Consider the following 11901-nt stretch of genomic DNA (forward strand, 5'->3'; position numbering starts at 1 on the left):
TATTAGGGTGCACAGTGAAACCGCAGCAGAATATCTTAGAGCAGTGGCCTAGTCTTGAATATTACACAGTAAATCTATCCACCACCAAGGTTCCAAAATAGAGCTTATTGACTGAATTACATTTTCTCTGCTATAAAGACAAAATTATTTTGTGTTTGTGTTTCAGCCGCCACTTGGTTTGGTAAAGCTGAGGGAAATTGGGAAATGTATCCACTCTCAAATTCATAAAGGGAGTCATCCAATCCGATCCATCGCAATCTCTGTGAGATGACAAGAGAGGAAAGACGACAGCATAATAATTAAGCTCTTCACCTGTGACCTTTGTCAGCATGTGCGAGAAGTCAGAGCTCAGGGATAATATACGAGTTTCCTACTAGTTATTACGAGTTGAAGGGGGCATTCAAGTGGATTTTTCACAGTCGTAAGTGGTAAATACCACCTTCCCACTTGGTTGTGAATGCAGCATGAAAGGCTTTTGTGTCCAGGCAGCACATACTGTCTGTGCAGCACATACTGTACACTATACAACCAGTCCATTAGGCTTTCAACAACAACTACCACACTCATCTGAAATGTTACCACTTTAATGCAATTTAATTTTGAAAAGTCATTGGTAGAAAACATAACATCTCCATTATCTCCAACAGAAAATGATTTATTTGACAGTTTCCTATAAAAAGGTAGGTGCTACACGTATGCAGTCCTGTAGCTGTCCATGCCTTCAATACCATTTCTTCCATGACTTGTATAACAGTAGAAGGCAGTACAATTACATTAAAGGAGTCAATTAGTAACATTATTATGACAGGTCACATTGTTTAGAGAGAGATATTGTTGCAGTAACCTGAAGGTCCACTGGGGGGAGCTTGGCTAAGCATTTGACAGTGGGAGGGGTTGAATCCACACACACTCTAACAATCCTTTACACACACACACAGTTCACTCGTTGGGGATATCGATGACAAGGTCAGCCTCTTCTCCTTCCCCCCTGTCGTCGTCTCCTCTGTCTGAGTCTCCGTCGCTCTCTCCCTCCTCCTCCGCGGCGTCTCCACTCAGCATCTGCCTGGGCACCCAGTTGAACGAGGCGCTGGATGTGGGAGGGGCAGTCGGGCCCGCTGGGTAGTTGGCTGCCAGAGGGGCCACCACCTAAGGGGAAGGAGGTAAAAGGAATAAGGTAGATGGAATGAGAGATGCAACGGAGAAAGAGAGGAGTAGATGACTTGGATGCATCCCAAATGGCACCCTATTTCCTTTATACTTTTGACCAGAGCCCTCTGGGGTAGGAATAGGGTTCCATCTGGGATGTAGTTAGTCTACCGAGGAAGAATAACCCTTTAAATGAATGGTCAGGAATTGGAAATGAAAAGAGTCCAGGATATTATGGCAGTATGTTACTTCATTGATGATGTCCCAACGTTATGGACCTTCCTATAGCCTACTGTAGGCCTGCACCTAACCTGCTATATGTATTGCAGTTATACTGTAGAAACACCCTCTTCTAGACCCTAACTCAATACCCTACATGCCACATGTCTGTTCCCTCATCTGTGATCTCCTCCTCCTCCCCTCTCACCTTCCCCGATGTCTCTTTCTTGTGTTTGGGCGCCTTTGTCTTTCTCTCTTTCTTCATTCTCTCAGCTGGTGGAGCCAAATACTCTGGTGGGAAGGGCAACTGCCCGCCACACACACACACAGGCCCCATGTGTCAATTTAACACACACACACACACACACACACAAAAAATGCACACACATATACGAACAGAAACACACACACACACACACACACACACACACGTGACAATTTCCAAAACAAACATACACACACATTGTAGGAACAAATACAGCCCCAAAAAATAAAACATGATAGACAACAAAAGATAAAAGGAAAACATATAATAAAACAATATTAATAATGCCCCAAATCAAAACAGTGATTATCTTCGGTAATGAGAAAACGATAATGGCAACAATCAATGATGTTATAGTTATTGATTGTATAGATTCAGTGAGGGGAAGGCGATCATAACTCACTGTGTTGAGGTAGGGGGTACTGCCGGATGACTGGAGAGGGTTCACTCCAGAACGAGAGAGGAGAGAGAGATGGGAGGACGAGGACGAAGGAAGGCCTACGCCAGGGCTACTCCTTCTCCTGAGAGAGTTCAAAAGAGGGACGGTTGAATAAATAGTGAGACAGTGAGAGAGAATGGCAAAGATGGAAAGAGTGCAATTTGAAATGTTGTCTGTGTTGCTGGCATGCCGCATCCTCACTTCTTTCCTCCGTCTCTCTCCCTGGTGCCCTCTCCTTCACTGTTCTCAGAAGAGGCTGTGGCATCAGAATCTGAAACACAGCATGACAATCAGACACTGTACATCAGCATACTGACATGATCCATACTGAAAATACTCTACAGCAAGGCAGGTAACTGCATGACCGGTATTGGGTGAGCTATGGATAAGAACAGATATTGTGGAGAATGAAACATTGAGACTTGGTGCTTTAGGCCTACCTGAGGAGTCCTCGTCCACCCGCTCGTATTGTAACAGTCGGTCCAACAGAAAACTGCAAAAGAGAAGCCAAGGAACGACCAGCTTTAACTTTGAACATGCTTGTACAGTATGTGTACACATTCAACGGGGGTGTATTTATTAGTAGCACATCGTAGTAAAAGGTTTTGCTACAGTGTGACACCAAAAAAATACACCCCATCTGTCCAAACTAAACAAACTTTGTAGATTCACCCACCCACCTTTTATCTCTGGACACTTTGAGCAGCTTCCTCTGGGATCTTCTGAGCTCTTCCTGAAAACACTCCTGCTCCTAAACGGAGACAAGTAGCGAAATACAACAGTTCAACTCCGTAAATTACAGTTCCTTGGCTAACAGGTGTTATAATAATAACACGTCATTGACAACTGGGATGAAAAATGAAGACTCACATAAACCAGGAATTTCAATTTGCGTTTGAGATTTTTGTATTTCTGCTTGTAGTCCACCTCCATATCGGCTTGACCGTTCATTTCTGACGCTGTGGTTGAACCGTCAGTGGACCTGCTATAAAGGTAGGGGAATTGTTAGTGTCGTGGTTATGTTAACTATAGCTAACAGCAGCTTGTTGGCTAGCTCACTGCTAGCCTTTCCAGTGCATTATCGTTGTTTTTTAAGCATTTAGCTGGAAGCAGAAGACTAGCAATGGAAAACGCTTGAAAGTAGGATAATAAGGAGACGAAACCATGTAATTCTAAAGTTAAATAGCTTCAATTAATATGAAAAATCCTTCATACCTCTCGTTTGAATGAATCTGTGCGACGTGCTCTTTGTTTACGTCTGTTCTTCTTCTTCTTCTTTAGGATTTGGTTGTCAGTTCGCGTATACCGCCACCTACTGTACTGGTGTGTGAGGCCATTCACGGCCTACCTCCATTACATTCTTGAGTCTACTTCCTTGTGTGCGTGTGTGCGTGTGTGTGTGCGTGCCATTCTTCTTCTTCATTAAATTTGTATTGGCGGATCGCAACCAAATGAAAGGTGCATACACTGCCACCTACTGTACTGGATTGTGAGTCTGGTCAAATCAAATTGTATTAGTCACATGCGCCGAATACAACAGGTGTAGACCTTACAGTGAAATGCTTACTTACGAGCCCCTAACCGACAATGCATTTAAAAAAAAAATACGGATAAGAATAAGAGATAAGAGTAACAAGTAATTAAAGAGCAGCAGTAAAATAGAGACTATATACAGGGGGGTACCGATGTGCGGGGGCACCGGTTAGTTGAGGTAATATGCACATGTAGGTAGAGTTATTAAAGTGACTATGCATAGATGACAACAGAGAGTAGAAGTGTCGTAAAGAGGGGGGGGGGGTGTTCAGGAGTCTTATGGCTTGTGGGTAGAAGCTGTTTAGAAGCCTCTTGGACCTAGACTTGGCACTCCGGTACCGCTTGCCGTGAGGTAGCAGAGAGAACAGTCTATGACTAGTGTGGCTGGAGTCTTTGACAATTTGTCACAACCTCCCTATTCATGTATTTGTCTTTTCAACCCTTGTATTTTCGCCTACTGGAGTGTGAATTCATTACACTTTGTGATGCAAAAGGGAAGAGAAAAGGACAGGGAAAAGGGAAGAAACCCTTCCAACGAACCCTACAGTGGCACCCATTACAACCTCACCTCACCACTAGTTGGTAGTCATTTTCAAGCTCCGGAAGTGACATTTGAAACAGTGGGTGGGGCCAGACATAGAGCCAGAATGAAGGAAAATAATCTAACCCCTGCAGCGGTCACATAAATCAAATACATAAACCAGGGATCTAGGCTATTTTATGGAGAGTGAGACCTATTCATACCCATGAACAATAGGCTATATATGGGATACAAAAGCAGCTGCATTTCCTATAGAGAATTGTTCTGTTGCATATTAAAACAAGTGAATCATGTTCAGTGTGTGCACCTCTGCGTGTGAGTAATATTCATAATAATGCATTGTGCTAGTGTTCTGTATTCTGTCCACCCACAGTACTGGACTAGACTACAGGAGTTTGGTTTATGGCACTGAAGGTGCAGTTTGCTCACTTCAGCAGAGCACACAGCAGTCACATCGTCAGGACCCAGGACAATGAATTATAGATGAGGAACATTCCCAGAGATGAGTAATGCTACCTCTGCACACACACAGCCAACCAGCCAGGCTGTGTGTGTGTGCATGTGTGCATGCGTATGTGTGTATTAGAATGGGAGAGAGGTAGAGGGAGAGAGGGAGGCAAGGAGAAAGAGTGTGTGTATGTCTGTGTGTGTGTGTGTGGGGGGGGGGAGGGGGGGGTGTCAGTGTGTGTGTTTGTCTCTGAGGGGGAGAACATTGCGAGCTTTTATACCAGTGCTCCCCCACTCTTTAAAAAAAAAATATATAATTTCACCTTTATTTAACCAGGTAGGTGACCTGGCCAAGATAAAGCAAAGCAGTGCGACACAAACAACAACACATGGTTACACATGGTATAAACAAATGTACAGTCAATAACACAATAGAAAAAAAATCTACATACAGTATGGGCAAATGAGGTAAGATTAGGGAGGTAAGGCAATAAATAGGCCGTAGTGGTGAAGTAATTACAATTTAGCAATTAAACACTTGAGTGATAGATGTGCAGAAGATGAATGTGCAAGTAGAGATACTGGGGTGCAAAGGAGCAAAATAAAAATAAAAATAACAATATGGGATGAAGTAGTTGGATGGGCTATTTACAGATGGGCTATGTACAGGTGCAGTGATCTGTGAGCTGCTCTGACAGCTGGTGCTTAAAGCTAGTGAGGGAGATATGAGTCTCCAGCTTCAGTGATTTTATGCAATTCGTTCCAGTATTTGGCAGCAGAGAACTGGAAGGAGAGGCGGCCAAATGAGGAATAGGCTTTGGGGGTGACCAGTGAAATATACCTGCTGGAGCGCGTGCTACTATAGTGACCAGTGAGCTGTGATAAGCCGGAGCTTTACCTAGCAAAGACGACCTGGAGCCAGTGGGTTTGGCGACGAATATGAAGCGAGGGCCAGCCAACGAGAGCGTACAGGTCGCAGTGGTGGGTAGTATATGGGGCTTTGGTGACTAAACAGATGGCACTGTGATAGACTGCATCCAATTTGCTGATTGGAGTGTTGGAGGTTATTTTATAAATGACATCGCCGAAGTCAAGGATCGGTAGGATAGTCAGTTTTACGAGGGTATGTTTGGCAGCATGAGTGAAGGATGCTTTGTTGCGAAATAGTCATAATCTTTATGTCAGGAAGAGAAGGAAGAACAGATGGAAACTGACCTCAGTTTGCCCTAGATCTACCAATATTTATGTTCAGTTTTAACACCAACATTTTATTGTTTACAGTTGTCATACTGCCCTCTCCAGACGCCCTAGTTACGATAGTACTAAACCAACATAGGCCTACCAAAATAAATACACAGCCTCTCTCTCCTATCCCTTCCAGGCAAACCCCTCCCTATGAAAAACGATATCCCCCTACATCCCTGACCCACTGCCTGATTCTATCCCCTGACCGATTCCCTCTTTTGTTTCCAGAACAGCAGACAGAAATAGAATCTTCTCCACCGTGCAATGCCATAAATCGCTGCTGCCTGCCTGCCTGCCTGTCCATCCTGGCCAGCAGCTGTGGCTCCCTCCCTCCCTCCCACCCTCCCTCCCTCCCTCCCTCCCTCCCTCCCTCCCTCCCTCCCTCTGTTTCTCCTCAGTGTTAATGGACCCTAGTCTTGAGCCAAGCTGCGTGTGGAGAGAGAGGGAGAAGGCTGCTGTCGGATGGTGTTTGATGGTGACCCTTGTCTGTTTAATTGTTTCTAGCTAAATCTCCATCTGACTGGTTGGATGTATGTATGACACTCATTCTCTCTTCATGCTAATTGTTTTGATGACCTCAGAGAGGGTATCTCTTCCTATTGGTCTCGCTCTCCATATCTGCTCTCTGTCTATCTGTCTCTCTCTGTGTCTCTGTCGATCTCTGTCTCTCTCTCTCTATCTGTCTATCTCTCTGTCTATCTCTCTCTAATTTATAATTTTCTACTTCCATGTTCTTCAATTCTCTGTCACTGTCCCTCCCTCTTTCATCTTTACTCTCTCCCTCTCTTTTATTACACCAAGAGTCCCTTGTTTGCTTTCTGGTCTCGTTAGGAGAAATTAGAATGTACAAAAATCACATAAAAGACACCAACAACAACTGCAATAAAAGCCTTCTCCCTGACCATAAGGTAAGCTGCAAAGTTTATCATTTCACCCTTGGGTTTATGTCTAAAGGGAAGTCAGCCAATAGAAAGTTAAAATAATTATGAAAGAGATTATGTTTGGGAAAAGGCTCTCCCATAAAATCTAATAGGCTATATCGATGGGACATTTTTTAAGTACCTTTTCAATGGCACAACAATATCATGTTCAATAAATAAATGACTTCTAAACTCATAGGAAAAACTATTATCTAAATACATGCATGCTGAACTTACTCTTTTGTTAAATAACTTAAGTCACTATTCTGTCACTATATGACATTGTTTCTGTCTGTTTTTCCATTCTCTCCTCTCCCCTCTTGTTTGTCTGTGTGCGTGTTACAGGAGAAGCTGATCCAGGCTATTAAAAGAATAAAGCATGAGGTAGACGAGTGCTGGGAGGCAGAGAGAGAGACGTACATATGGTCTGTTGATGTAGAGGTACAGTACTGGCTGCCAATGCATCATTTACCACTGTCATTTACTTTTCATGGTTAATTCATTTGATTATTTCATTCAATCCTGAATATGATCATCTGTGAATGTATTAGTGTGTAAGTAATATTACAAGCAATTTGACTGATAGTTGTGAGAAATGTTATCTAACAACATTATGATACATATTTTGTAGTATTTACATATTTAGAATTAAAATGAACATACTATAATTGATGCGTGTTGGCTAAAGCTGAAAAATCTGTCTCTCACAACCAGGATAGTATCCTTCTACTACCCACTATATACAGTAGTAACAAAATATAGATAAACCTACTACACAAAATAGTAAAGTCTGTCTCTCTGTCTATCTCTCAGAGATGTTTTGATAATCTGGAACGGGAGGTCCGAGCTGAGTTCCAGAATCTCCATCGCTTCCTGGACGAAGAGGAGACCATGGACATGGAGCGACTGAAGAAGGAGAAAGAGAAGAGGGTGAAGCTGCTTAGGGAGAGAGAGAAGAAGATCGCCATGCAGGGAAGAGATCTAGAGAGAGGCATTGCCACACTAAACAACAAACTGGCTGAGGAGGATAGTCCCAAACTGCTCAAAGTGAGTGAGTTAGGGTGTTCAGGCTATTGTTCTAGCACTGCACCTCTACAATGTAAAAAGAGGGATGGCACTGTTGTTTATCTGTAGTGCTTTTTCTAAATGGTATGATCTAAAATTAAGCTTTGGTTCGTTCAACCTGTTCTATTCAATTTGCCTGAAATCAAATAACAAATTTGACAGATCAATGTGATTTTTTTTATTGAATGGAAGCTTCTAAATTGCTTTCAACACCTCATGCAACGTTGCATAGTGGTGGGAGCAATGTAGCAGTGGCAGCCTATCAGAATTGTTGGAGGCATGGCCTATTGGGGGCGTGGCATTCTGTTTGTTATTGTTGGCCACTCGTGAGAGTGAATGTCATTCCAGGTAATGTGTTCTGTTTTTTTAATGATTATATATTTGCTGCCAGCACTGAAGCTTAAATGATGTCTGCTTAAGAACTGTGATACTAAAGTGCATGGAAAGGCTTCTATTGATGAGATGGTTACCATTTGGTTACAATATTGTTACCAGTTAATGTGGAAATATTATGTAAAGAATGTGTTTGGAGTCATTATTTCATGTTATGGAACCAATTTAATATCTTGATTAACAGGAAATGTATTTAATTTGCTTATAACCCAATTTAGGACATTTGGATAGGTAATTCCAGAGTGAAAAACCTAGTTGGTACAACCAGAAAAAAATTTGTTCTACTGTATATACACTGAGTGTACAAAACATTAAGAACACCATGTCCATGTCTCAATTTTCTCAAGGCATAAAAATCCTTCTTTAACCTGTCTTCTCCCCTTAATCTACACTGATTGAAGTGGATTTAACACATGACATCAGTAAGGGATCATAGCTTTCACTTGGATTCATCTGGTCAGTCTATGTCATGGAAATAGCAGATGTTCTTAATGTTTTGTATATTAGTTTGCATTTATGTTATTTTTAGGTTTAACCAAAGGTTTATTTCCACAGCACCCCCCTTGCAACCCCTCCTCACACCTCCTTCACCCCCAAATAATAGCTTTTTGGGAACTAACACTTGACTTTCGCTCTTACTAGCTCTGACTGCTGATAGCTACTTTAATGAGGACAAATGTACTTACTATGACTGTGATATGTAGTTGTCCCACCTAGCTATCTTTAGATGAATGCCCTAACTAAGTCGCTCTGGATAACAGCGTCTGCTAAATTACTAAAATGTTTATGTAAATCTCGTGCAGGGTTGGAACTAAAGCCTGCACACTGCAGTAGCTCTCCATGAGGAGAGTTGCCACCGTCAATGATCATAAGATGAAACAAACTGTTATAACTGTTTATGACCTCTCTTATGTCATTATTACGACACCGTCATCCAGGTCTTATGATGAAAGGTCGGAGAGCAAAGTGTTACAGAGAATGTGATGAATGGCAGGAGGGAGGGAGTGGTTTGGGGAGGGTCAGGGGAATGAGAAGCTTGGAGTACCTCCACAGAATCTACTGGATTCTGCTTTCAGCTTCCACAACAGCTAGCCTACGCTGACATTGCAGTCCTCAAGGACCACCGTGTCAGCTTATTGCCTTCTCTTCTGGCACTAATATGATCAATCATTGGCTAAAGAGTCTACTTGCCTGCTGTCGCAGGTCTAAATCAATTTCCCATTTAAAGGTTTGTGGACAAAAAGCAACACACAGTGCAGTCTTGGAGGACTAGCTGAGGTTCTGCACCAAACAATGACTGAGAGAGAATGTCAACTCTCTATTGAGTTCACGAGGGCACAATTGTGATTTGTTTTCTGATGGAAAACAAATTGAATATTCATTTTTATTGGGCACCTTTATCAGTGGAAGAAATACGCTGTTATGTGCTATGTTGTTTTGAGTCCTTTAAGTCTTTCACTACTGTAATGACCACTCCTTTTTTCTCTCTGAAGGAGATTCAAGACCTCTTGAAAAGGCAAGTGTTTATATTTAATTATTTAACTGATTATGACTCCATCTATGTCTCGTGTCACAAATCACTCCCTTCTCCTGATCGGCCATAATCTCTCATCTTACATGTTTGGCATCCCATTCTCTCTCTCTCTCTCTCTCTCTGTATCTTCTCTCTCTCTCTCTCTCTCTCTCTCTGTATCTTCTCTTTGGCAACCCCCTTTTTCTTCTCTCCACCCGCTCTATCCTCTCGTTCTCTCTTTGGCATCCCACTTTCTTTCTTCACTCTCTGTACCCTCTCTCTCTTTCTCACTCATTTCCCAATCCTTTCCTTTCACATTCTTTTCGATCCCTTTCTCATCCATCTTTGCACTCCTCCTCCCCTGCACCTCTCCCTCTCTCATCCTCCTCTCACTGCAGGTCCCAGGTGGCTTTCATACCCCCTCCGCATGTGGATGTGGAGGTGCGATCAGCACACTTTGTGGGGCCCATCCAGTACAGGATATGGAAACACATGAAGAGCTGCCTGTACCCAAGTAATGCACATTGTATCATTCTGTGACATTAATATTGTTATAGTATTGTTTGTTATACAATGTGTATAATGCTGAATTAAAGAGATGACGTCTGCTAGTGACATAGTGCTAATGTACTGGTATATCTGTTTTTTACATTCCTACTTAAAGGGATCCAGTTACACATATACCATTAGATAATTCTAGATTACAACAATACAACTCACCTGAGCCCCCCCCCCAGATATCACTGAAGTGACCTTTGACCCAGAGACAGCCCACCCCCTCCTCACCCTCTCCCCCAGCTGCACTTCTGTGTGGTTTGAGGAGGACAAAGTTATCCCCAAGGCCTCGGAGGAGGAGCCACCCAACCCCCGCTGCTTCCACTACTACTACAGTGTCATGGGCCGAGAAGGCTTCATCACCGGACGCCATTACTGGGAGGTGGAGGTGGGCCACAAGACAGCGTGGCGGCTGGGTGTGGCCAGGGAGGACGTCCACCGGGGGGAGATGGACTCCAGCGGGACCAGTAATGGTCTCTGGACCCTATCCCTGAAGGGAGGGGCCATCTTGGCCTGTACAGACCCCAAACCCATCAAGGTCCCGGTGTCCATCAAGCCCATCCGGATCGGAGTGTTCTTAGACTGTGAGAAGGAGGAAGTAGCGTTCTATAACGCTGTTACCATGACGCCGCTGTACACATTCTCCATGGAAACGGTGTTCGTTCCGCTGATCCCCTTCTATAACCCGTGTGACACGGACGATGGGAGGAACCTGGGTCCCCTAAAGCTCTTCAGCCCCTCTATATGAGAGTACAGAGAACCAAGGAGAACCAAGGTTGTACTGGAGTATATTTCGTTTGGTGATGTGGTGGAGTGATAGATAGAATTTGGAAATGGTTTGTTTTATACAGTGTGTGTTTCAGGTATAATTTCATAGCTGGCTGGAAGCATGATGTAAATTGTATCTGTTAAAAAATCCAATGAGTTTATGATATGCATTTACATTTACCAGGGGAGGCTGGTGTGAGGAGCTATAGGAGGACGGGCTAATTGCAATGGAATGGAATCAATGGAACGGAGTCAACGAGGTTTCCATATGTTTGTTGTGTTTGATACTGTTCAATTTATTCCATTCCACCCAATACAATGAGCCTGTCCTCCCATTAGCCTCCACTGACATGTACCTACCCAGTTCTATGGCATAGCGCTATCAATTCATGTTTATGCCATTGCGTTCAGTTGTTTGCGTTGTGGTTTGAATATTGACATTTTATTGGCATTAAATACACAAATAAATAAACAAATAAACACAAAACCTTGGTCTGTGCTTATAACATCAGAATGTGATATTTTTCTCATATTGTCACATAATAGGTTATGAATGTAGAAAAACAAGTCTAACATATCTAAAACAAGTGTCAGTATCCTAGTGGGGGTAGATACCCCGGGGATTCAGGACTTAACAGGAGGGGGTAACTGCACAATGATGTTACCTTTGGCCCATCTATAAATACTGTGGTCATGCATCCACAGCTGTGACACTTTGTCTGCAGTCCAAATGTCACCCTATTCCCTATATAGTGCACAACTTCTGACCAGGGCCCATGGGCCCTAGTAAAAAGTAGTGCACTATATAGGGAATAAGGTGCCATTTGGGACGTATCTATTGTGGCATGGGCA

The 11901-nt window shown here is 43.1% G+C and overlaps 2 protein-coding genes across 5 annotated transcripts; one reads left to right on the forward strand and one right to left on the reverse strand.

The window, feature by feature from the left end:
* Positions 1-568: 568 nt before the first annotated feature.
* Positions 569-3446, reverse strand: ino80e (INO80 complex subunit E). Of its 2 annotated transcripts, XM_014201017.2 has the most exons (8): positions 3285-3445; positions 2940-3054; positions 2750-2820; positions 2510-2562; positions 2271-2340; positions 2034-2151; positions 1574-1672; positions 569-1146 (listed from the first exon to the last, which is right to left on the reverse strand). In XM_014201017.2, exons 2-8 carry the CDS (start codon positions 3018-3020, stop codon positions 940-942), a joined length of 699 nt encoding a protein of 232 aa, XP_014056492.1. In that variant the 5' UTR covers positions 3021-3054; positions 3285-3445; the 3' UTR covers positions 569-939. The 2 variants fall into 2 exon arrangements, with proteins under 2 accessions (XP_014056492.1, XP_014056493.1); XM_014201018.2 differs by lacking the exon at positions 1574-1672 and having other exon boundaries at positions 3285-3446.
* Positions 3447-6240: 2794 nt separating this feature from the next.
* LOC106605408 (zinc-binding protein A33) lies at positions 6241-11536 on the forward strand. 3 transcript variants are annotated; one of them, XM_014201015.2, is made up of 7 exons: positions 6241-6365; positions 6667-6743; positions 7101-7196; positions 7569-7802; positions 9707-9729; positions 10125-10240; positions 10464-11536. In XM_014201015.2, the coding sequence occupies exons 2-7, from the start codon at positions 6678-6680 to the stop codon at positions 11027-11029; spliced, it is 1101 nt and encodes a 366-aa protein (XP_014056490.1). In that variant the 5' UTR covers positions 6241-6365; positions 6667-6677; the 3' UTR covers positions 11030-11536. The 3 variants fall into 3 exon arrangements, with proteins under 3 accessions (XP_014056490.1, XP_014056489.1, XP_014056488.1); XM_014201014.2 differs by having other exon boundaries at positions 6248-6365; positions 6637-6743; XM_014201013.2 differs by lacking the exon at positions 6241-6365 and having other exon boundaries at positions 6379-6743.
* The last annotated feature ends 365 nt before the right edge of the window (positions 11537-11901 follow it).

This window comes from Salmo salar, chromosome ssa05 (genome assembly GCF_905237065.1).
Source record: "Salmo salar chromosome ssa05, Ssal_v3.1, whole genome shotgun sequence".
NCBI classification, from domain to species: Eukaryota; Metazoa; Chordata; class Actinopteri; order Salmoniformes; family Salmonidae; genus Salmo; species Salmo salar.